This window comes from Melospiza georgiana, chromosome 20, assembly GCF_028018845.1.
Source record: "Melospiza georgiana isolate bMelGeo1 chromosome 20, bMelGeo1.pri, whole genome shotgun sequence".
NCBI lineage: Eukaryota > Metazoa > Chordata > Aves > Passeriformes > Passerellidae > Melospiza > Melospiza georgiana.
In genome coordinates this window covers 8,850,440-8,876,023 of record NC_080449.1, presented here as the reverse complement: position 1 = coordinate 8,876,023, position 25,584 = coordinate 8,850,440, and the positions used below count along the sequence as shown (strand labels likewise).

General features: G+C 52.3%; 1 protein-coding gene across 2 annotated transcripts in view; it reads right to left on the bottom strand.

The window, feature by feature from the left end:
* Positions 1-2,168: 2,168 nt before the first annotated feature.
* The window catches only part of NTNG2 (netrin G2), a 50,092-nt gene continuing 26,676 nt past the window's right edge, over positions 2,169-25,584 (bottom strand). Inside the window, exons 4-14 of one of the 2 annotated variants that reach the window (XM_058038355.1) lie at positions 18,046-18,218; positions 16,233-16,259; positions 14,213-14,401; positions 11,878-11,946; positions 9,984-10,058; positions 8,980-9,030; positions 8,330-8,395; positions 7,809-7,883; positions 6,142-6,309; positions 4,459-4,593; positions 2,169-3,375 (exon numbers count right to left, since the gene is read on the bottom strand). In XM_058038355.1, the coding sequence (XP_057894338.1) occupies positions 3,152-3,375; positions 4,459-4,593; positions 6,142-6,309; positions 7,809-7,883; positions 8,330-8,395; positions 8,980-9,030; positions 9,984-10,058; positions 11,878-11,946; positions 14,213-14,401; positions 16,233-16,259; positions 18,046-18,218 (1,252 nt within the window). In that variant the 3' untranslated portion in view covers positions 2,169-3,151. The remainder of the gene's footprint in view (positions 3,376-4,458; positions 4,594-6,141; positions 6,310-7,808; positions 7,884-8,329; positions 8,396-8,979; positions 9,031-9,983; positions 10,059-11,877; positions 11,947-14,212; positions 14,402-16,232; positions 16,260-18,045; positions 18,219-25,584) is intronic. The other variant, XM_058038353.1, reaches the window with a different exon arrangement.

Below are 25,584 nucleotides of genomic sequence, written 5' to 3'. Positions count from 1 at the left end.
CTCATGAAAGCAAATTACAGAGCAGAACAGGGCAGTGAGACCATTTTATTCCCATTAAAAAGTGTTGGTTCTCTCACTCTCCAGCCTCTGCAGGGCTCCTCACAAATCACTTGCAGATGAGATGTCTGCTGCCTCATCTTTAAAAAAAACAAATAACATACCTGGGAACTGGCAGTGGAAATCTTTTCCCCCTCCTGTCTCCAGCTCCCAGGATCTGTAGCTTTAACATTTTACCTGGCAAGTGAGCAAATGTGCATCAGGAAGGTTTTTGTTGCCTTGGGGCTTTTGGTTGTTTAGATTTTTCAGAACTCTGAATAGTTAAAATCAGAGTAGAATTTGAAGTAAACAAGAAAAATCAAACACTCTACTCGTGCTGTTTGGAGAGGTCACTCTTTGCAGACAGAAGTGTAATTTAAAAACTTTTCCAAACCAATCAAATGCTGGTGACAGGATGCACATGGAACCTCTTGAAAGAGCATAAGTGGCTTTTCTCAGAAGGAGAAGTACCTTTTGGGTAACCTTTCCACAAGTATCAAGCTCATTGGACAACTTCTCCCATCTGGAAGCAATAACTGATGTACAAAACTTCTGCCTTGGAGATGAACTTTGGGACCTGTGGGTACTTGCAGTGATGGTTTCCCTGTGTTGTTTCAATGATGCTCTGTTCTCTTTGTGCAGACACCCTGCTAACAGATGTCTGCAGTTAATGGGTCTTCAGTGCTGAAGATCTCAGAAGTTTTAAATTGTTTTCTTGAGCACTAAGTGTGAGTTTTGTGGGAGAGATTTTCTCTTCTGCCTCGCATTGTGTGACTCCAAGTTCTACAGCACGTGTGACTCTAAAACCCCAAAGCCAAACAGCCAATACCCAACCCACCAAGAAAAAAGCCCCAAACCCGGAAAGGTCAAGTGTAGTTTTCAGCAGCCTTCATTCCTGGGCTGGTCTGAGCTTTGCTGTGCCCTTCTGAGGTTATTTTCTACAGGAGTTTGGTGCTGCTGCTTGGCACGTTCCTGCAATAAAAGTGTGTGTTTGCAGGGAACCTGCTGGGTGCAGAGTTTGCTTGGCTTTATGAAGTAGTAAATTTTCTGTTGCTTAATCTAATATTCTAGAGAAAAACAGTTGTGCAGGCAAAGGAGAATGTTGCTTCACTCTCCAGAAGTGCCATTAGAGATCTTGATCTTGTTACAGCCTTTGCTATTACTTGTGAGAGCTGTAAAAATTTAAGCTCTGCTGCAGTCAGAAAGCACAAAGCAAAGAGTGAGTGTCCAACAGAGAGCAACCAACTGTGCTGAAGCCAGGGAGGCAATGCTGGGGCCAGCCCTCTGCCCCAAGGAGCAAATCAGGGTGAGTTGAACCCTCTTTTACTTTATACTGGATTAACTAAGCCCTGTGCCCTGCCTCTGGGATGTTAAACCCTGCTCAGAACGTGTGTTGCTCTTTGAAGCGACAATATCCATCCTGCACCTTCACTCAGGGTTTTCTCTCCTTTTCCAAAGCTCACCTGTCAAAGAAACCAGCCTAGAATTGAACAGGCTGGAGTTGGGGGTGTCCCCCATCCTCTAAACGTGCACTCAATCATCTCCTGGCTTGGTAAATATCCAAATATGACCACACAAGGGCTCCTGTGCTTATGACATTCCCATTGAGCTGACTGAGTTACTTCTTTTCTTGTCTCTGGTTTCTCCTGCCTTCCTTTATGTGCTTGGCTGTAAATGCCTCCTCAGACAGAAGCATGTTGATGAGCCTTAATGAGTTAATATAATCCCTGTGAGCTCTATATTGCTGCTTAAAAATACTGGCTGTGTTGCTTTAGAATACAGCATTTTCTGCAAAGGTGCATGATGGCACCAGCTGGAGGGGGCTGCACTGGGGTTGGGACAGCTGAGGTCCCCATGGAGAAGCATTCCTGCCCTAGCCAGCCTTTTCCTGCTGCAGGCTCATTTGGAAATGGCCTTTTCACACAAGACCAGTGCTTAATATATCACTCAGGCTTTGCTCATTGTCTGCAGTTAGTAGTCTAACCTAGGCTCAGCAAAGTAATTAGGAGAAATAATTAACAGCTCTCAGTGATGAGGCAACCTCTCTCTCCCTCACCATGTGGTGCACCTTGGTAGTGACTCAGAAAACACAAGAGGACATTATGAATCCAAAAATAAGTCTTTACCTGTAATTAACTGTGCACACAAAAAGGAAAACGTGGTGATCAAGCAGCCATTAATAGTTGCTTTACTGGAGGAGGATACACCAGAATCAAATGCTCATGATAAAATGTCCCTTTAGGTCGTGGTTCTGTTATAACATTTAATCCAAACAAAAATAAGTCTCTACCCAAAGAAGAATTTGACCCGTACACCATACGGACATGTGTGGATAAGACACTGCACCCCTCACGCTCCGAACGCCTCATGGCCCCCGTGTTCTCCATCAGTGCAAGAAAACAAAACCCAGCCATGAAAATACAAAATCAATGCAGCAACTACAGTCGTAGGCAACAGTATGTGCGTGGCCAGGCCGGGCCCGTGGTGGGATGTGGGATTTGCAGCAGGGATGGACCGGAGTCCCCTCTCCCCTCCCTCCTGTCCCCTGCGCTGGGGCTCTGCTCTTGCCACCACAGGCTCTCCCAAGCCAGGCCGCTGAGAGGAGGGAAAATGAAAACACCACCCCGGCCTATACCAAAGTAAAGAAAGTAAGAATTAAAAAACCATCCCTCGGATCGCGGCACTGTTCTCCTGGGCCACCCTGTGTGGAGCAGGACAGATCCCTGTGCGGGGCAGGACAGATCCCTGTGCCAGGAGCAGGACAGATCCCTGTGCCAGGAGCAGGACAGGTCCCTGTGCCAGGAGCAGGACAGGTCCCTGTGCCAGGAGAGCAGACGGGCCGTGTCCCACAAGAATATCGCTGTCCCTGTGTCCCATACAGAATGCTGCTGCTGTCCCCGTGCCCCGCACAGAATGTCGCTGCTGCTGTCCCCGTGTCCCCACCGGGCACGGCCCCCGGGCAGCGCCCAGCACCGGGCTCCCTGCGTACCTCTCTGCTTGGAAAGTGGCCCCAAAGACGTTGTGCAAGTCCTAGCGTGAAGGAAGGCGGAGGAGGAGGCGCTGGGGACGGCCACCCGTCACCTCGGTGTCGCCGGGCCGGGCTCGCCGTGCAGCCTCAGAGATCCACCCAGCCTGGCAGCTGCAGGGCGAGCACGGCCAGCGCCAGGGCGGCCGGGCTGCCGCGGGCACCGCGGGCACCGTCACAGTCCTGCTTGTCCGCCTCGCAGCGGGACTGCTGGCACAGCACGCCCTTGAAGCCCACGGGGCAGATGCAGCGCTGGTTCTGGTAGCAGGTGCCGCCGTTCTGGCACAGCAGGAGCTCGTCATCGCACACGTTGGCTGCAGGGGGACAGGGACAGGGGTTACCATGCACGGCTAAACCCCTTGGCTGCTGCAGGAATCGGATTTTAGCTCCTAGGGCTTAGATTATCCTGCTGCAGGGTGAGAGGTGCATGGTTAAACCCCTTGGCTGCTCTAGGAATTAGATTTTAGCTCCTAGGGGTTAAATTATCCTGCTGCAGGGTAAGAGGTGCAGGCATTACCCTACAGGGTTAAACCCCTTGCCTGCTGCAGGAATTAGGTTTTAGCTCCTAAGGGTTAAATTATCCAGCCCTCCCAGCACTAGAGTGCAACCATCATATTTTCTGAAAAAATCCCCTTGCCCAGGATTTCTCTCCTGGGAAGCTGAGAAGCCTCAGAGAAAAAATGAAAACAATAATTATCTGATTGGCTTCGCCTGGTTTTCGCTGCTTTGGAATGTGATTGGGCATTGTTTACCCACAGGGGGTTGTTTCATTGGTTTCATGTGAATTGTTTTTACTTTTTGACCAATTACAGCCAGCTGTGTTGAGGCTCTGGAGAGTCATGAGTTTTTCAGTAGTATCTTTTAAACTTCTGTCTGTATCCTTTCTGTATTCTTTAGTATAGTTTTAGTATAGTATTCTTTAATATAATATAGATCATAAAATAATAAATTAGCCTTTTAAGAACATGGAGTCAGATTTAAGCCTTCTGTCTGTATCCTTTAGTATAGTTTTAATATAGTATTCTTCAATATAGTATGGATAATAAAATAATAAATTAGCCTTCTAAGAACATGGAGTCAGATTCTTCCTTCCTTCCTTCATCTGGGTTCATCTGTGAACCCCGCAAATACCAGACCAGAGCAGCTCCAAGGCCAGCAGAATGCAGTGGAGGGGTGCAAAGCTATAAAGCTATCTATCTATATAACTTTATATAGCTATAAAGCTATAGCTTTTCCATGGCCAAAGCCATAAAATAATTTTGGATTTGGGAGGAATGACCGGAACCTGCTCCCCCTGCACCCCGAGCATCACGGGGCACCCGAGCCAGCAGTGCTGGAGGTGCTGCTGCTGTTTGGAGGCCCCTCTGAGCTGGCTGGCCCTGCAGGGGGGTACTCACGGAAGCAGCCCTGTCTCCAGTAGTAGTTGGGCAGGCAGTCGTCACACTTGGGCCCTGTGGCGCCTTCCCTGCACTCACAGTAGCCGGTCTCGTTGCAGCGGTCGTGCATGGAGCCGATCTGGTTGCAGTTACATTCTGGCCAAAGACAGGAGGGTCAGAGCCTGTCCTGCCTGGGTTTCTGTGCATGCAGCTCCCTGAGGGAGGGGCTGGGGGGCTTTGGGGAGGTCTGGAGATGTGCTGTGGAGGAGAGCTTAGGGATCAAGGGGCTGGGAGGACACGTTGGCCTGAGAGTGACAGCACAAACAGCCACAGGTGCAAAGGCCAGCCCTCTTTGGAGCTGAGCCCTTCCTGGCTGAGCAAGGCATCTGAATTCAGTCAGAAAGGCTTTTTACTGTGAGGCACAGGGTGCCCAGAGAAGCTGTGGCTGCCCTGGATCCCTGGATGAGTCCAAGGCCGGGATGGATGGGGCATGGGGCAACATCAGCTAGTGGAAGGTGTCCCTGCCCATGCAAGGGGGTGGAACTGGATCTCTTTCAACCCAAACTGTGATTCTGATTTTTAGGCTTTGTTTTCAGGGAAGAGCTACCTTGGCAGGCTGCAGAGACTGTACCAGCTGCCATCCTTGCTGAGCATGCAGGTGGGCCCCACGCCCTCCAGAGAGGGGCTGAATGAGGCCCATTCACAGAGCGAGGGCCCAGCTGGGGCTGTGCTTACCTGTACAGACACTCTGTGCTCACCTATGCAGACATTTCCTGTGCTTACCTATGCAGACACTCTCCATGCTCGCCTAATCAGACACTCACAGACACTCTCTGTGCTCACCTACACAGACATTCTCCATGCTCTTCCTGCTCACCTGTGCAGACACACACACTCTCTGCTCTCACCTCTGCAGACATTCCCTGTGCTCACCTGTGCAGACACACACGCTCCCAGCTTTCACCTGTGCAGACACTCTGCTCTCACCTATGCAGACATTCTCTGCTCATCTGTGCAGACATCCCCTGCTCTCACCTACCCAGACTCTCAGTTTTCACCTATGCAGACATCCCCTGCTCTCACCTATGCAGACATTCTCTGCTCACCTATGTAGACACTCCCAGACTCTCAGTTCTCACCTATGCAGACATTCCCTGCTCTCACCTATGCAGACACTCACAGACACTCTCCCTGCTCTCTGAGTTGTCACCCATGCAGACACTCTCCCTGCTCTCTGCTCTCACCTGTGCAGACACACCCACTCTGAGTTCTCACCTATGCAGACACTCTCCCTGCTCTCACCCATGCAGACGTCCCCTGCTCTTTGCTCTCAGCTATGCAGACATTCTCCCTGCTCTCCCTGGCTCACCTATGCAGACATTGTCTCCCTGCTCACCTGTGCAGACACACACACATTCCCTGCTCTCACCTATGCAGACATTTCCTGTTCTCACCTATGCAGACACTCACACTCTCCCTGCTCTCACCTGTGCAGACACACCCACTCTGAGTTCTCACCTGTGCAGACACTCCCAGCTCTCACCCATGCAGACGTCCCCTGCTCTTTGCTCTCACCTGTGCAGACATTCTCCCTGCTCTCCCTGGCTCACCTATGCAGACATTGTCTCCCTGCTCACCTGTGCAGACACATACACATTCCCTGCTCTCACCTATGCAGACATTCTCCCTGCTCTCCCTGCTCACCTATGCAGACATTCTCGTCGTCCAGCTCGGCGGAGCTGTTGCGGTAGAAGCCCAGGCGGCAGTGCTGGCAGTGCTGGCCCCGCGTGTTGTGCTTGCAGCTCACGCAGGTCACCACGTTCAGGAAGTCGATGTAGCTGCAGCGGTTGGAGTGGCCGTAGCACTCGCAGTCTGGGGAGGAGAGCAGGGCACAGCTGGGGCTGGGGTGGCTTCCTTTGTGCTGGGAGCCACTGGGGAGGATCCCTCGCTGCCGGAGGGAATGCCATGGGCACTGCCGGAGCAGGGCTGGGCTGTGCCGGGCAGGAGGAGGGCACACAGCTCTCCACCACCATGGGGGGATCGGGCTGGAAATCATCACCCAGAGAGCAGAGCAGGGGCACGGCCCTGTGATCAGCCCCTTGCAATCCCAGGGCTTGATTTCTTTCGGAAGTTGCATGTGGAAGGGAGTCAGGTGTTAATTACAGAGCTGCCTTGTTAATGAGCAGAACCTGGGTTGGCTCTGGGGAGGCTGCAGCACCTGTGAGGGGCCCTAGCAAAGGCTCTGCCCCACTGGGAACAGAGGGGACTGGCCCATGGGATGGGCTGGCAGAGGTGCTCTGGTGGAGGTGGAGCTGCTGTGCATCCAGGGAAAACCTCACAGCCTCTCCTTTTCCCCTCTGTATCCCTTCTCAGCCCCTTCCTGTTGTACCTTTCTGTTCTGAAGGGTGTGGCTCTCGGGTTAAATGTTTAAAATAAGCCTATGCAAGGCAGCGTGGCTTGTGTGGGATCCTTCCACAGCAGGTGTGTGGAGGTTTGAACCAGGGCTTGCCTGGCACAGCACGGCCTGCCAAGCCTGCTGGTGGGGTGGGAGATGCCACCATCCCTTGGCCAAGTGCTCCCATCCCCAGGGCTGACCTCTCTCAGCTGTGGGCACATGTTAGAAAACAATCTGTGGGTGAATTTGTACTCAGGGGGATTGGATTTTGTGCTTCTTGTGTTTGCTTTTTGTTACCGTGACTTGGGATGGTGACAGCCTTGCAGTGTCAGAACCGGGTGCTGGATCTTACTGGGAGTTTGTAGATATTTGAGTTTATAGATATTTGAGTTTATATAGTGAGATGTGCAACTCAGGAGAACAGGACTTGTGGCCCAGCTGGCCTGGTCAGGAGGTTCCCAGCCAGCAAGGGCAGGGGTTAACATGAGCAGAAACAGCCTCAGCCAGGTCTGAGCTCTCAGAGCCTTTGGAGCTGGGGCTGTGTTCCAAACAGAACATTAAACATTGCAGGATGGCAGAGGGATGGCAGGGAAGGGTGTGGGCTGGCATGCACATGCAGCTGGAGGAGGAGATGTGATCAATGACATGATGGCCAGGGAAGAAGGGGCAGGGCAGAGGTTTCCCCACGGTTCACAGCTGCCTGAGGAGGAGCTGAGAGTCTCTTGTGATCTCTGTGAAGTAACTTCTGCTTCCTCAACTGATATCCAAAGAATTTCAGCTCAAATTTCAGCTCAAATTCAGCTGCCTGCTGGAATTCCCAGGTCTTGTTTCAGACTAGGGAAGCACTGCTACACACAGCCTACAGCTACCCACGACTCAGACAGACCCTCCCCACCTTCTCCATGTCTGATTCTGCAGGACCACATCACCTGAGTGAGGTCAGGGAGCCCTGGAGCTCCTCCCTCCCTCCGCTTACCTTTGTATGTTTCAATGGGAGCCACGGGGCCAGAGTTTGGTTTGAGCCGGATGAGTTTTGAGCTCTTTGAGGATGCTTGAGAAAAATCAGAGAAAGGCTTTTCCCCACAGCTTAGCAGCACCCCGTGTCCTCCCCTGGCACAAGAACAGTGCCAAGCCAAGAGCACCGTGCTGGCAGCACTGGCATCCATTTCTGCAGCTGCTACATTTCTCCTTTTCCCCTCCCCTCCTCAAAGTCTGATGCATGAAACACTCAATGCATGGATAACCCAGGGCACAACACTGCTGCACAGCTGGGAGCAGCTACTCACAGGTGCCCCCTTTATGGGTGCTTGGTGGGTGGTTTGGGATAAGGATCTACAATTTACAAACCATTTTTTACTGGCCACGGAGGTCAGGCCAGCTGGCACCCAAAAATCTGTGAAGAGGATGAGAGCTACGGAGGTGGCATCTGGCAGGGGTTGCTGGAGGGTCCTGCAGAGCAGGTGCTGCTCCAGCTTGGCCCTTCCCAGCAGCACATACCTGTCTTTTTCTTGTGCTTCTTGCCTGCAGAGTGTGCTGTGCGCCCTGGTTTGCTCTTCGGAGCCACTGGAGGATAGAACAGGTCTGAGAACTGTGCTGTTACCCTGTTCCCTCAGGGAAAAGGGCTGTCCCGGCTGGAATGGGCTGCCTGGGCATTGTGCTGCCCACACAGAATGCCCCAGCACTGGGAGTAAAGGCCACCAAGCCTTTTTGTGCTTTCTCGAGGCCAGGCTGAGCAGCACTGAGTCCCACCGGGTGTTTGGAAGTGGGATCTGGTTCCGTTGGATTTTTTGTGGAGTTTGTGCCCTTGCAAGTGCTGGGTGGCCAGCTCCAGCCACCTGTCTCGGTCACAGCCTCACAGTGACAGTGGTGGCAGGAGGTGGCCCTGTTCCCCCGGGGTTCAGCCATGGTCAGGGTGCACCCAGGCCTGCCCCCAATACCATCCCTGAAGCTGCTGTGGGCCCTGCTGGTGTCCATGGCTTTCCTTGGCCCCCAACATCCCAAAGAGGCCTCCCTGGGGCTGGCTGAGCTGGACGCTCTGAGTAGGAGATTGTACAATGGGGGTTGTGCTGAGGACAGCTGGGTGTCCTTGCCTGTGGCACTGAGGGAGAAACCTGCCCTGTCCCACTTGGGGACAGACCTGGCCTTACCTCTCATGCTCTCGGGAGGCTCTGGTGGCTTCAGCTTCTCTCCAAGTGCTGCTGTGTTTGGTGGGTCATCAGAGAGAACATCAGATTTAAAGCAGTTCCCCCTTGGTTTGCTTAGCAGGGTGGCAAAGGGACACTGGGAACTCTAGGCAGTGTCTAGGCCGGGTCACTGGAGCTGTATCTGGTTGAGGAAGTGCTGAAGCAGGAAGGAGAGACAAAGTCTCCTCAAATTTAGCATCTATAAGTGTGAAGAGAGGCAGGAAAAATATTCCTAAGGGGAAGGTGTGGGAGCTGCTGGAGGGCTGAGTGTTGGCATGTGGTCCTGGCACTGCCCAGGCACAGAGAGAGGAGCAGAGCACTGCCAAGGCTGTCAGCACTGCTGGCCCCTCGGTGTGGCTCCATCCCTTGTCACTGCAGCAGAAGCAGCTCTGCCTCTCTGTGAGCCCACACGGGCTCAGGATGCCGGGATCTGCACAGGAGGGATGCTAAAACTACAGCTGAGTGAGCTACAGGAATCTGGGGTGGGAAAGGGGAGCCGAGCACCAGAGTGTGTGTGTGGTGGGAACCCTGAGGAGGAGCAGCTTCAGCCTCAGCCTCAAATTTCTCTCTTCAGCCAGAGAGAAACCTCCCAGGGCTCCCACCCAGAGCACCTCAGGCAGCCCGGAGGAGCCTGAGCCAGGAAATGCATCACAAGGATCTGAGCAGCACAGGCCTATCCACTCACAGGGAGATTCTGCTCTACAAACAGGCTCCAGCCTCGGGAGATGACAGCATTTCCATGATCCTCTCCGTTCACACCAGCAGCAAGCTGTGAACAATCCCTTCCACCACTCACCCTGCTCCTCTCTCATGTACAGACTGAGCCCCGGGGCTCAGCCCAGCCCCAAGCTCCTTGCTGGGCAGGAGGAGGAGAGAGCCATGGAAAACACAGATGCAGAGCTAGAAACTACAGCATTCTGTGAGCTGGTTATAGCTGGCAGGACCCAGCTCAGCCCTGTGGCTCCTACCTGGTGCTCCTGGGCCAGCCTTGGCTGGGGGAGAGCCCACCTGCAGCGGGGCAGCTGCTGACAAGTCAGGGTAGTCTTGCAGTGATCAAAGGGAAAATGGTGTTACTGGGGGAGCTGGGGTCCCACAAAAGCCCTGCAGCATTCCCACAGGGAGTCAGAGCCCCAAATCCAGCACCCAGCCCTGGCCATGGGGGATGAGCTGTGAGGGGCAGTGTGTGCTGAGCTGCTCTGTGTTCACACCTGAGCCTGCAGCCCTCTGCTCTGAAATAACAGCACACACACACACCTGGGATGGAGCCACCAAGCCCTGCTTTCCAATCCCAGCCTCCACACCCTCCTTCAGGCTCTGCTGCTCCCTCAGAAATACAAATCAAAGAATTCCCAGCCGCCGCAGAGAAGTTGAAGCAGCAAGAAATTGTGTAGCTCACTTGTTTGGTTTCCCTGCAAACCCTCACCCCCACTGGCTCCATCCCCCTCCCCTGCTTCTCAATATTGGTAACCATCTTCAGGTTTGCTAGAAAACAAACCAGGGACTAAAAATTTTAAAAGCCATATTATTAATTTCAAGCTCCAGTTGGGTAACATAAGGAGGAGGAGGAAAAAAAAAAAATCTCATGATTCTTGCCAAGTTTCAAAGGACAAACCCGAGTAGGAGAGAAATGTGATTTCCCAGCTTCATCAAGGGGATGATAAACAATACAGAATAAAAAAGAAAAAAAAAAGATTATTTTTTTTAATGACAAGCTCTAAGAGAAGGTGATAGACATTGTCCTTTTCAGCTGGAAAGTGGAAACCAATTGATATTAATACGGTGTTAAAGAGAATATGAAAAAATCCCTGTGCAAATTGGCAAGGGTTTAATTAGAGTCACAATAAAAAACAGCCCTGGAGGCATTTTGCTTTTTAGTCATTCACATACACCTCCACTCAATCGCATTTACAGAGCCAAGAAAATTATTAATGCTCATTATCCTGAGAACCTTTCCCTTTGTAGCTCTGGGCCATAATGGACAGTTTTACATTTTGAGAGGGGGAGAGAGACACATTTTGCCCCAGACCCACTTCATAAAAATGGGGAACGAGGGGCAGCTCTGATGGAAATTGCTGTTCTTGGTGGCCTTCTGAGGAAGTGGAATAAATTGAACCAAGAAGTCACATTCCATAGCAAAAACCACTGGGGCAAACAGCACTGGAGGAGTGGGGGAGCAGCCTGGAAAATCCTTTTCAGGGATCCCTTTCCTGCAGGACCTGTGACCACCCAGATGCTCAGATTTTAAAGCTTCTAAAATTCAGAAGGGCTCAGGCTGGTCCTGTTTTTCCCAGAGGTGAACTGGCACTGCTGAGACTGCCATGAACCACAGGGAGGAAAATTGAAACAGGAAAAAAAAAAATTAAAAAGGAAAAACTTGGGGTTTTTTTGGTGGGTTTTTTTTTTGCTTATTTTGAACATGGGAAAAAAATGTAACAAATGGCAAGGAAGAAGTTGACAGGCTTCAAGGAAGGCTTTGAAATAACAGAACTGCAGAAGGCAAAGGAGAATTGCACTTAATTCATCCTCCTAAGGGTAACCCTGTGATTTCTCTTCCCTCTACCCACTTTGGCAGCTTCCCCTGCCTGCAGACCCCGTGCCTTGCCCATGATCTCCTCCCTGTCCCCCCTGCATGGCACAGAAAGCATCCTACATCCTACAGCACGACCACGGCTCCACCTTGACCACGAAAACACCACGAGCAGCCAAAGGAAGCAGATGTCTAGCAGCTCCATGCAACCCAGAGACAAACCCAAATCTAATCTACTCCTCTGAGCCTACGTGCCACGCTGCTCCTGCCGAGCTGCACCCACTGCTGTGCGGAGGAGAAGGGAAAAACACGCGGGGTTTGCTGCCTTCAAATACCTGGGTTGTTCTGTGGCTCTGTCACGGGCACTGAGGCAGCAAGCTCAGAGGCTGGTCTGATGATGCTTGCTTATGGTGGGAAGCAGAAATTGAGAAATTCAGAGGGCAGAAGACAGTGTGTCAGTTAGAGGGTGGAACAGTGCAGGGATGGGATGGCAGGGCTGGTTTAAGTGGCTGGCTTTAGAGCAAGGAGGGATTTAAAAACTCCTAAAATTCAGAAGGGGGGGGTACAACAGAGTACCTCTCTTTGGGGTTCTGACCCTGTCTGGCTTTAGAACAAGGAGGGATTTTAAAGCTCCTAAAATCCAGAAGAGGGGGTACAACAGAGGATCTCACTTTGGGGTTCTGACCCTGTATGGCTTTAGAACAAGGAGGGATTTAAAGCTTCTAAAATTCAGAAGGGGGGTACAACAGAGTACCTCACTTTGGGGTTCTGACCCTGTATGGCTTTAGAACAAGGAGGGATTTTAAAGCTCCTAAAATCCAGAAGAGGGGGTACAACAGAGGATCTCACTTTGGGGTTCTGACCCTGCTTGGGGGTCAGCTCCTGCAAACGTGCCCTACCAGGAGTTCAAGGGGTCACCTCTCCCACAAAGTGTTTCCCTTGGGGCCCAGGTGAATTAGATCTGCAGGCCCTTGGGAATGCCATGGTTTTAAAGAAATGCTTTCTGTTTTTCATGGAGGAGGAGGAGGAGGAACAACATCTCTGGCCAAAAGCAGATCAGAATTAAGCTGTGCCTTGATTCCCTGTTGCTGGTCGGGGCACAGAATGGACTTTGGCATCAAGCCCCTCATGGTGCCCAGGTAAGAGCAGCTCCTTGAGCTGCTGGTGTGGAGCAGCCCCTCCAGGTCATCATCCTGGGGTGGGACTGGCTCTGCAGAAGCACGGATGGGGATCTGGATGGGGTGAGGAGCGAGGAACTCAGGCCTGGCTGTATCAAGCCAACAACCTGGCAGCTGGGCTGCAATTCATTAATTTTGTCCCTTGCCATCAGTTAATGAAAGCAGTAGGAAAACATTTTCTCTGCCCAGGAAGCAGGTTTTGGAGAAGGAATAAACTCTGTGATGTCTCTTAGGTCCCTCAGAGCAGCCTGGCAGGAGAGGTTACCCCCAGCACCCCAACTCCCCAGGGACACTGTCCTGCCTGTGCCAGAGGTGCCACAAAGGCAGAACACTGCAAATCATACAAGAGACACACCAAGCAGCTACCCACACGAACACAGCAAAAAAATAGCCCTAAAATGTCACTACAGGTGAGCATGGATAAAAATCAGATCAGCCCAAGTGCATTGTGTGGATGTGGATGTGATCAGCTGGCCCTGCTGGGGATGGGTGAGCTCCATGCTCACCTCCTCCTGCACAGGTGGATCTGGGAAAGGAGCCCTTCCTAACAGAGCTGAGCTCTGCAATCTTTTTCCAGGGTCACTCCAACTCCATGGAAGCTGGACCTAAACCCTCAGCTCCCTGATTAACTCCTCAAGCAGGGTACTTCCATGAATATATCTATATTTGCATAAACATGCAATCAAGCTTCCCCATCCCTTTGACTGGCTTCTGGCAGCTCCCCCAGACAGACTGTTACTAACATGCTGTGGGTGTAAAACGTCCTCCTGGGAAATATCAGGCCCTGAAAGCATGGCAAAGGGAGGAATGCGTGTCTAATTCCCCCATGAACAGCTTAAAAAAATGTCCTGCTGTTAAGTTTTATCTGCTCATTTCCAAAAGACAAGGAGAAACTGCTGTCTCCTTGTTCAGGGGAGGAGGGAAGGAGGAACCCCCAGAAAAAGGACAAAAGTTTTCCTCCACTGGGAGATTTCAGAAATTAGGAAAGGATGTTTCTGGCACGTGGGTGAGCTCCAGCTCTGCTTGGACAGCAGCCACTTGGGGAATGCTGGAATTCTGCAACAGGAAAACTGCACCTGCAGTACATCCATGGGTTTGGCCACAGGGATTTGGTGCAGTATTGGGACAACCAGCAAGGACAGAGAAAAACCTGTAGGTGCTCTCAGTCTGGTGGCAAGAGGCAGGATGTCAGGGATAGAGCAGAATGGGGTACAATTCCCCTCTCCTTACAGAAAAATATATGGTTTAAATTTACTATGGATCAAAAAACTCTTCATTCCCTTCCCGCCCTGCTTGTCACGGAGCTGTGAGAGCAGCTGTGCCAGAGACAACAGCAAACCAGGGCTGCCTGGTGGAAGGTGCACCAAGCCAGGGTGATTTTTATCCATGTCCTTTTATCATCCTACAGAGCAGAGACCCACGGCCACCAACACAGCAGCTGAGCGAGGAGCAGAGCCCTGGTCCTGAGCGGGGCAGGGAGCACGGCACCCACCTGGCTGGGTGGTGGTGGCTGGTAGGGGGGTGCTGCTGGTGGTGGTGGTGGCTGTGGTGGTGGTTGAGGTGGTGGTTGAGGTGGTGGTGGTGGTTTTTGCCGTGGTGGTTTTTGCCGTGGTGGTTTTAGCCGTGGTGGTTTTAGCCGTGGTGGTTTTTGCGGTGTTTACTCGCTGCGGCCGCTCGTACGCTGACAAGCAAAGAGAAGAGTTGGGAGGCACTTATGGGGGGGTGCTGGGCTTCCATGCCAGCCTGCACACAGTGAGGCTGCTGCTGCTGCTGCTGCTGGCCTGGCCTGGTGACAGATTTCTCAGCGTGGTCACAACTGGGGCACCGGCAGGATTAAGGCGACGCCGCTCGATGAGGCTCCGCAGCCAGGGCGCGTGTGTGTGTGTGTGTGTGTGTGAGCAGGGGCTGCAGCCTGGGGCTGTATCAGCTTACTCTCCTGGTGCAGATATTGGCTTAAATACTTACAGCTCCATCATAAACTAATGGCCAATTAAGCTGAAAGGGGGAGATGAAGGCACGTCTGGGCAGGGATGGGGTGAGGAGCGGGTGGGAGGTGCCAGGGCTGTGCTCCCACTGCCCACATGCCCAGCTGAGCTCCATTCTCTGCTGCCACCCCTCCCCAAATCACCTGCCACCCTCAAAGCCAACCAGGACCATTGGCACCCTTGTTTCCAGTGGCACCCTTCAGATTTTGGGGTGGTTGGGGGTCAGCAGAGCCCCCGAGGGGCCAGGAGTGATCCCGCCCCAAAGCTCCCCACAACAACCTGACTAAAATAACACTGGGACACAAATTCCTGCTTAACTTACACCTGCTGCCCTCCTGTCCTTGTTTGTCCCACTGCTTCATGCAGATTATCGTGCTTAATTTCATAATAGCCCTGAGCTAGTTTAAATACTTAATTTAGGTCACTTCTAGTCTCCTATGTGGGCTAAATAATCTCTCCTTAACTGGCCTTGGACATAAATCCCTCCTGTCCTCCTCCTGCACATCACTCCCAGCACCCTCCCGGCTTCCAGGGAAACAAAAGTAGTGCTGAGGATGCCAAGCTTTGTAAATGGGAGGGGAAAAAGTTATCAAAATGGTTTTGAAGACAAAGGTGAATAATATTTTGAGCTGTTGAAACATTTATTTCTTAAAAATCCTAAATTACTTAAGGGAGACCTTTAATTTTTATTTGAAAATTTCAAGCAATTAACTGCTAAAAATCTAAATATGGTTCATTAACCCAGAAAACCTGTCCTCCACTTTTCTATTAGGTGCATTTTTCTTAATTGCATTTGCATTTCCCTGACACGATTCCTCCTCCAATTCTTCCCACTTGCCTGCAAACCAAAGAACTCATTATTCATTCAGCTCCCCGATTTGTTTCTTCTGGAGGGGCACTCTGCACCACAACACTCAAACCCAGGCTTCTGCTTACCCAAAACTCCAGGCTCTTTGATATCAAACTACCTCCAGCTTTGTTAAATAAGGAGCACTCTCCTGCCATCAATCTTGCAGCAGAAATCCCTGCTGAGCTCTGCCTTTGCTGCTGACACCTCACAGACATTTGTTCATATGCATACACGTGTACATACAGATGTACACTCACTCTAGATGCTTTTTTATTGATAGCCCAAGGTGACCCAGACTGGGTTCTACACCAAATAATTCACACCCAGCTCCTTCTCAGAGCAGAATTCTGCAGCACTGGGGGGCTAAGGGGGGACTTCACAGGCAGCACTGGTGATTTTGAAGAGTCTTTTTTTATTTCCTTTGCAGCTGCCATACTAACGAACCTCATGGGGGGAAACCACGCCAGAGGAAGAGGCAAAATGAGGCTGCTGAAGCCAGAGGAAGAAAATATAAGACTCTTTGACAAGACAGAAAATGAGGCACAATTAGGGAAGACTTATTGCCTGGAAAATGATAATGGATAGAAAATAACCATATTTTTTTTTTCCAAGTGACATCCACAAGGATCATGCACCGAGGTGTTAAATGCCAGCATTTCAGTCAGGGTTTTACTTACTGCCAAAGGCTGAGCCTGCAGCTGCACCTGCAAAAAACAAGAGGAAGCCCAGTCACTGGAAGCAGGACACCATCAGAAGATCACACAGACACACACCATGGGACTGAGCAGCAGCTAATTAGTGGGGGCTTGCTCACAGGCACATCAGTTTGCTGCTACAGCTTAAAAGCTGCTTTTGTCAGAGCACAGAAACAGCCAGACAACGCTGTCTGGGCTCCTGGCATCTCAAGCCTTTCACCTGGGCAAGGAAAACCAGCGTGGTCCTTGCTGGTGGGTTTTGCTGTTAACCATTTCCTGGGGCTGCTGTGGCAGCCCAGCAAAGGACAAGCACACAGGAGCACTGGGCTAAGGACAGGCTTTAGGGTGTGAACAATCACAGGATCACAGGATGAACTAGGCTGAAAAGGGCCTTTAAGATCATCTAGTCCAACCTATGAGCCAACACCTAAACCATGGCACTGAGTGCCACATCCAGTCTGGTTTCAAACACATCCAAGGGCTTCCCTGCTGTTACACGTGGATGAATCATGGAAAGTCTCAGCTCTGAGTGAATATAAAGCACAGTGATGGAAGAGGCAAGGCTAGCAAGAGCAGAGCTGGGGCAGAGGAAGAGGATGCTGATGTGGGGAGGAGGAAGCAGCAGAGAGAGTTGGGTGGGGATGAGGAAGACTGAATGACAGATGGGAAGAGAGATGAATGGGAGAAGGAAGAGCAGAGGAAAAAGGGAAATAGGAAGAGACACAAGGAATGGAGGGGAGGGAAAGAGAGAGAACAGCATGTCTGTGCCTGTCAGCACCAGAAACTCTCCCAGGCTCCTTTGAAGCAATGCAGCCGCTTGGTGGGAGCTGACAAGCTCACTCCCTTTCAAAGAACCTGCTCGTCTACCAGCCCTGGCACACACAAAACATTCCTGTCACGGCCTTCGGAGCCTGAATTTCAGCTTTGATCATCCTAAAGCACATAAATCTTTCAAAAAATTTGGGGGGAGGGAGAGAAAAGATTCTCTTTGGTAATGCTCAAAGCTGCTGCTTGAAAGGCTGGAGTGGCCGCTGTGGCTTGGTGACATTTAAACAAGTTTGCTAATGTGGAGTGGACAGGAGCCCGGGAGGAACCTGCCCATCTGTGGTGCCTCCTGCCCCAGTTCCTGGTGGGAATGCATCCTGCATCTCGTTTGTGTGCTGCCACCGCTGTCAGAGCCGTGTTCCTGCAGCAAGTGGAGGAGGCTGGGGCTGTGCAGGGGACACCAGCAAGTACAGACAGGATCCAGAGAGCAGCCAGCACTCCTGCAGCTGAGCAGAGCCTGCCCAGAGTGCTCAGTAACACCTTTGTCACAGGACAACAATTGGCATTGCCCTGAAGCTGTGGTTATATCTCAGCCTAAGGTAATAATTGCTGCTCTTGACCATCATTAGATTCACCACTCCACTTCCAGCAGCCAGCACATCACCTCTGCAGCCACCAGATCCTTTCAGTTCTCTGTGTACCAAGACAGAGTAAAAACCCATTTCCCTTTAGAAAGCTGAGCATCCTGCCCTGATTCGAGCTGGAGAAGGACAAAATGAATTCCTGCTCCCCTCTGTGGGTGTGGGGCAGGGCAGGGCAGGGCAGGGCTGGCTCCTGCAGGTTACTCACATGAACTGGGGACCCTCTGTGGGTGTTTTGTAGCCCAGGGCAGGGCTGCAGGTTACTCACATGCATTGGGGGACCCTCTGTGGGTGTTTTGTAGCCCAGGGCAGGGCTGCAGGTTACTCACATGCATTGGGGACCCTCTGTGGGTGTTTTGTAGCCCAGGGCAGGGCTGCAGGTTACTCACATGCATTGGGGGACCCGTTGGGGAGAGGCAGGTAGGAGCCTGCTCGCCAGGACCTGGAGCGAAAGTTCTTCTTGCACTTGCCACAGTCCTGGCCCGTGGTGTTGTGCTCACACTCGCACTGCAGGCTGCCCTCTTTGAAGGTGCACAGGTTGGCGTGGAGGTTGCATTTACACCTGGAGGAAGAAGACAGGGAAAAGCTGTCAGGTGTTGCTGCTGCTCCTGCTTGCCTCCAGCCTGGTGCTGGAAATGTGCTGAGGCCAGGCTGGGCACCCCGTCCCTGCTGCTCCTGCAGGATTTTCTCACTGAACTCAGCAGTGTTCCCCTGGTATCTGGTGCTGGGGTTCAGTGTCCACCTCCTCACCCAGGGCAGATCTGCAGCCTGTTGTCCAGGATGAGACATTCCACTCCCACTATCTGGCTGAGGAGCACAGAGTGCTTGATGGCAAGTCAACATCTGCAGCTGAGACACCAGGAAGGAGTCCCCCACGTGTCAGGCTGTTACAGGAATCTGGGTAATGACCTCAGATGGAAACTTTGACTTGGAGGCAGCGTCTGGCTTTGGATGGAGGAGCTGGGCTAGCCCTGGTGGCACTCAGCCCTTGCCCCCTGTGCACTGTGCCAGAGCCAGCAGCATTTTCTGTGCACATTTTCTCCCATGATGTGAGGCTGCCCAGCACAAACCCTCCACACAGCACAGCCCCAGCCTGCTGTGACCAAAATAACACAGACAACAAGCCACCACCAGCATCCACCAGCCAGTCCCCCCCCTCACCAGAGAAGGCAACAACTAAAAACGCTATTCAGCAATTTGCAAGCATTAAGAAACTTTTAATGAGCTGTAGTGCAGTATGCAGGGAATAATTATCTCTGTGCACAATAATTCCTGTTGCTCAGGCTCCGGAGGTGACTTGTGCAGAGCGCAGAGCCTGAGCCCATAACTCACACGTGGCTCTGGTGACTCCTGGGCCCGAGCTGAGGCCATCAGACAGAGACTTTGGGGACCAAAACATCTCATTTCATTCCAGACAGCCCATCCCTAGCCCAGCCTGACGGTTTGCCCTGCTTTGTGCAATAATTTACACTCTCAGAAGCAGAAGCATTAGACAACAGTAATGCTGTGCCTTCTGTGCACAGCACAGGGGTGGAGAAGTCTGATGGGGCAGCACTTCCTTTTACAGGGCTCAGGAGATGCAGAGCTGAGGGAATGAAACAGGAAACATGGTCTGCTGCTCCTTGTGCTCTGTCTGCACTGGGACAAACAGCCTGGATTAGGCTGGAGCTGCGAGTCTGGTGCTGGTGCTGTGCATTCCCCTCACTCCTGGTGCCTTTCCCCTCTCCCCTGGAGCCCCCCAGAATCTCCCCAGGCACCTGCCTGACCCCCTGAGGCCGCCTTTGCCGTGCTCTCCTCACGCATGGCTGGATGAGCTGACCTCATGTATGATTTCTTTCTTTCCCCTCCCTCCCCTCCCTGTCCTTAATTCTAGCAAACCCCGCTCAGAGGCTCAGCATAAGCTGGATGAACAATCTCTCCCCGTCTTACAACCCTGCCCCGCGTCTGACCAAGCAGGGGAGGGAATTTTGCAGCCTGGAAAAGGGAGGGAAGGAGAAAATGTGGCTCAGGGAGCAGAGGCAGGCTCAGCATGCTGCACTTTGTGGAGATGCAGCGTCACGGCCGACAGCACCAACAGCCCTGCTGCTCTGGGACTGAGCCACCAGCACACCAACAGGGCAAGGAGGTGGCTTTGGCCGGCGCCTCCAGCCACGAGGATGCTGCATTTCACATGCTGCAGGTCCCCTCTGGCTCTGCTGAGGAAGGGTTTGGGCTGAGCTGTGGCACAGGCGCTGCCCAGCCCCGGCGTGCTGTGGAGCTGCCTCTGAATTATTCAGTGTCCACACACAGCCTGGCCTCCTTCTCTCGCTTCAGAAGCAGCAGACAGAGCAAAGCAGGCAGGGATGGAGTGGTAAAGCAGGTTAAAGCAGGTCAGAGCCTCCCCACTGCTGCTCTGGGCCCTGCCTGCATGGGGTAACAGCTCTGGCAGCTGCAGCTCTCCTCCCTCCTGCTCTGATGGGGTGAGGGGATGGGGCAGCTCCAGGGCCCAGCCTCAGCATCCCAGGGGGGTTTAGGAGCCCCAGGGGAGTGGGTGCAAGGATGGAAGGGACTGTCACAGCCCCTGTTTTCCCTGAAGCTTGGGATGAGCTGCAGGGTGGTGCTTGGCTCCAGTGTTTGACCCTGTGAGTCACAGACCAGTCACAGAGGGGACATCAGCCCTGGGTGGCCACCAGCTGGTCCCCAAGGTGGCCTGAAGCAGCCCCAACCAACCTCAATCACGTGTGGCACATCCTTGCTCCTGGCAGGAGCCAAGCAGACATTTTGGGGTGTTTCTGGCTCCCGGGGCAGGAGGGTGAGACTCATTCAGCATTTATTTGGCTCCAGCTACAAATCCTCCTCTCCAGAGTGGGACCTGGCCTTGCTGAGGCATAGGAGGGTGCAGGAGGGTCACAAAGCTCTGCTCCTGCACACACAGGAGGGTCACAAAGGTCTGGCCCTCCACACACACTGCTCCCTTGCTGCTGGGGAGGGCTGGGCACCCAGCACCAGCTCCTAGGCCAGCCCAGCTCCCTCCTGCCCAGTGGGACGGGACAAGGAGGGAGCTCATGGATGTCCCCCAGCCAGCTGTGATAGAGCACTGCTCTTCCCAGGGGAGACCCTCACTCCCTAATTGGTGTAAACAAGGAAAATTGAGTCAATAGGAAGCAGAGGCAGTGTTCACCTTGCCTGCCTTTGCCTGGGTCACTGATTTTTCTCACTGCTAGGCCCTTTGCCACTGTGCAAAAGTTTTGTTTTCTGAGGGATCAATTTTACCAGGGAATTGCTTTCTGAATTTGACCTTTGAGGATCATCAATCTAAGCAGGGAGCCGTAACCCCAGCAGGCTGACCCCACAGCACAGCACTTTTCAGCCCAATCAATCAGGCTGCATTATTTAATGGTGAACAGCTGAGCACCCCCAGCCAGCCCCGTTTTGGGCAGAGGTTTGTGTATTGTGCAGCTCAGGCTCAGTGGATCAGCTTCAACCCCTTCCTCAGGCTCCTGTGCCTCCTCCTCTGGGCCCACAGCCCAAGGACAATGGTCTGTGCCTGCCTTTCCCCAGCCAAGGCTCAGCTGGTGGAGGCTGGAGTGAATGGCATTAGCCCAGTCCCCTGGGTGGGAGCTGCTCCTCCTGCTCATCCTCCTCGGCGCCCAGCCACGGCAGGAAGGAGAGGATGAAGGGAAAGGTTAGGAGCTGCTTAGCAATGAGGCTTAAAAATCAGCAGCGGGGCAGACACCTGCTCTGTGTCCTGCAGAAGGGAGCCATGGCCCTGCTCCAGCCCCGGGGCTGCTCCATCCAGCAAAGTGCTGCTTGCAATATGGTCTCTCTGGCTCTGGAGGAGATCTGGGGAGCTGGGAGTGTTTCTGCTCTCTGGCTCGTGGGTCAGGGCTGTGCTGGCAGTCAGCACTGGTGGGGAGCAGCCCCAGCAGGACCCGCAGCACCCTCGGGCACCAGGGACGCCCACCCTGGCCCAGGCTGGCAGGAGGTGACACCCTGCACTTGGCATGCGGCAAAACCTGGCTCACACTGCTCCCAGCAGGAGTGGCCAGAGCAATGTGTGCCCCAGGATGTTACAGCTTGCACAGAGGGGTGTTTGTGAGTTTATTTTAGTGCAGGTCATCCAGCTCTCCTCAGAGTGGTGCAGTGTGGTTCTGATGCTGCCAATGCCTCCACGAGGGAACATCACAGAGTACTGAGAAAACTTTCCTGTAAAGTTTCCTTTTTTCCCCTTTCTTCTTTTCTTTTTTTTGTTTTTTTTTTTTTTTTTTTTCAGCCATAAAGAACACTTTCCTGCAATTCTCCATGTCAGCATCCTGGAGGTCACAGCAGTGAGCTGCTGGAGAGGTGTCTGGTGCCAAGCCCACGTGTGAGGGAAGGAGATGCCCACACACAGGAAGGAGGTGAGTGCAGCAAACCTGCAGCAAACCTCCCTCTGTGCTGGGAGTGAGAAAACAGCCCCTTTCCCTGAGCTTTCATTAATAATGACTTTTGAAGTAATTTTAAAAAGCCATCCCAGCCCTTTGTTTTCCTTCCAAGGATTCTTACTTGTTTCAAAACCCCTTTTCTGTCCTCAGCCCCACTTGCAGAGCAGGGAAATGAGGCAGAGAAAGGCAAAGAGCATCTCCTCATCCCTCTGCCTTCCTGCAGGGATGGGGCAGCTTTGGGGTGTGGCTGTGTTTACAGGGGTCTGAGGATGAGGGAAGAGATGAGGATCTGACTTTGTGTTTTAGAAGGCTTGATTTATTATTTTAAGATATGTATTATATTAAAACTATACTAAAAGAATAGAAGAAAGGACTTCATCAGAAGGCTGGCTAAGAATAGAAAAAAAAAGAATGATAACAAAGTCTTGTGGCTCAGACAGAGAGTCTGAGCCAGCTGACTGTGATGGGCCATTAATTAGAAACAACCAACATGAGTTAATCAAAAATCGTTGCATTTTATAGCAGCAGATAACTATTGTTTACATTTTGGTTTACATTTTTAGCTTCTCAGGTGAAAAAATCCCAAGGAAAGGATTTTTCAGAAAACATGCCCGTGACATTGGGGTGCTGGCACCCCCTCAGACCCGATGCAGTGACACTGCTGATGGAACTGCTGGGTGAGGACCTAGAGAGCTGCTCCCTCTCCTTGTGCCTCTTGCCCAGCTCCCATGGGACAGCACTGACTGCCCTGAGCTCCTCAAAAACCCCAGACATGGAGCAGCAGAAGGTCACCACCTGCCCTGCACACTCCTCTCCACCGGGATGCTCTGCAGGCCACAGGGATGCTCTGGACACTGCAGGTCCCATCCTGCAGGGTTCCAAACCATCACACCCCTGCTTTTCCCTGCCCTGGGCTTGGCTTTGCCCCCCTGCTCCCTTTCTGCTCGGAGAGGCGCTAATGGCTGCGGGCCGGGGGAAGGCTTCTCAGAGCTGCTTTCCCCTGAATTGTTTGCTCTCACTGTAATTGATGAGCCTTTAATGAGTCTCGCGGGACGGTGTGTTTGAAGGGAGCTCTTTCCCCGCTGTCCCCAAGGAAAAGGATGTTTCAACTGATCTGGGCTCTCGGGGAAACATGAATAACTCTTCTCCATCTCTCTATTGTCATCCCCAGCGCTGCTCACAGCACGCCCAGCCATCACTTACCCACCTCTACCTGCTCTTTTCAACTCTTTTGGCAGCTCAGCAAAAGCTGGGAGCAAATCTTTTGGGCAAAGCATAACGGGTGCTGAGCTTGGATTGTTTCAGGCCCATCTGTGCGTGTGGAAGCAGGTAAAAATAGCTTCTAATGGCTGGGCCATGGAAGAAGCACAGTCCCTTTGTGGAGAGCAGTTATATCAGGATTTGCCTTGCTGGGAGATCCCTCTGGCAGGGGTTTGCTGTTGCCAGTCCTGGAGCAGGGCTCAAGGGATGAAGATGGCAATGGTGGCTCGTCCCAGGAGCAGGGCTGGGAGCTTCCCTGAGCCTGTGGTCCAGGGCTGAAGGAGAGGAAAAGCTATTTTAACATATTGGTTTTTTCAGCTTGAACCAGGGTGAGAAGCTTTTGGCTTTCACTACTTTGTACAGAGCCAAAGAATTGAAAAAACCCTGAGTTAGGTCAGAGGGTTGTGAGCAGGTTGTTTTCCTTGTGGGTTTTTACTTTTGGTTGTGTGGTAGGGATGGGTGAGTCCTCCCAGCAGTAAGAAACCCTCCTCACTGCCCTCCGAAATGATTTGAGGTTTGGGTTACCAAGATGAGACAATTTAAAAGATGCCAAAGTGGAGAGCACGCTGGCTGGCTGTTCCCATCCGAGAGGCTATTTATTTTAAATAAGTTGACACTCACCAGCTGTCAAGATCCTGCTGACTGGTGGAACATTATTTATATTCAGAGCTGCCTTAAAAAGCAAACACAAAACCAAAGTTCCCCATTAGGGGGTCGGCCAGCAGAAGGGAGGAAGGGTGAAGAGGACATCACATGGATATGTGAACATAAATATTTGCAGAGTAATGTGTATAAATGCTCTTGGTTTTTCTCCTGGAATGCAATAATGCTTGCAATTGAGTTCATTGGCCAAATTGAATTTGGGCTCCTGTAGAAGTCTCTTTATATTAAGTGCTTTAACATACATCACCTTCTCAGTCTATCGATGAAATTCTATTATCCGCTCAGGGCCGGACACAGCTCGGCAACAAAATCGGAGGGGGAATAAAACCCTTCACAAAGCAGAGCCAGGAGCAGGTAATAGGACCTTGGGCATCAGTCTCTGGCTATCGACAAAGTGTCAGCAGTGTCTGGGGGAGGGAGGAGCTCTCTGGGTTTCTCCCTCTCTCCCTCCCACTCACAGTTTCCTCCCCACCTCGCTGCAGTGGGAGTCGAAAGCTTTGCAGGACTCCAGCAAACAGTTGCTGCACATTAACTTAATTTAACTATATGACCAAGAGCAAGGTTTTGCTGGAACTCAAGCTAATTCCAGCCTGGAGGAATGCCAGGGAAGCTCAGCCATCCAGCTCTGGGGCTGCCCAGCATGGAGGAGAGGACAGGCCCAGGAACACTGCTGGCACAGACCTGGCTGTCCTTGACACGAGGATGCTGCTGCTGCCTCCTGGGACCCCAGTTCTGTCTGCCAGGAGCTGCAGGGGAAGGAGCAGGGACGGGCACAGGCAGTGCTTGTCATGGTTTTGTGGTCATCCCAAAGCTGCCAAGTGTGGGCTGAGGGCTGCAGGGGCGTTTGAGCTTGTTCTTGGGGGGTGTTTGGGTGAGCCTGTGGCTAATTTGGGATGATGCCCCAAAAATGCTCTCACAGATCATTCACCCCAGGTCCTGCCTGTTCTCCTTTGGGGCAGGTCCCACCCTGCTCCTCAGGGAGAGATGTTCACCAGCCACCACACAAAATCTGAGACACTCAGCAAGAGACCCTTCCACAGACCAAACCTTTTCTCCAATTTAAAGACAGCTTTGCTGGAGAAGTCAAGATCAGCTGGAAGGTCTCCCACAACAGAGCCAGAAGAAGGGATGCCCAGCCAGGGCAAAGCAGCTCAGGGGCAGCCAGGATGTGCTTTGTGCTGGCACCCCTGGTTTGAGCTGAGCCACAGCCACAGGGGGAGTGCACTGAGCTCCTTCATTGAGAGAGGGAGGCAGTGACCAGGAATTCATTCATCTTTAGCAGCAAGCCGGCATCAATCACATCTCAAAACTCACCACAAATGCAGAAAAGTGCATCCCCTGCATGTGGGTACCACTGACCATTTCCAGCTCCTGTCATTGCAGGAGGTGCTTTTGGGGGTGGCCTTGGTCCTGCAGGTCTGGAGTGCCTGATCCTGGCTGTGGCACCAGGATAACAGCCTGGCCAAAGCTGTTCTGCTCCACCAGCACCAACTCTCCAAGTCATGTGGAGAGAAAATCCTCCTGGAGAGCATCCATGCATGAGACTGCACTGAGAACACACCAGGGAAAGAAGCAAGGGAACACAAAAGGCCTTTCCCTTCA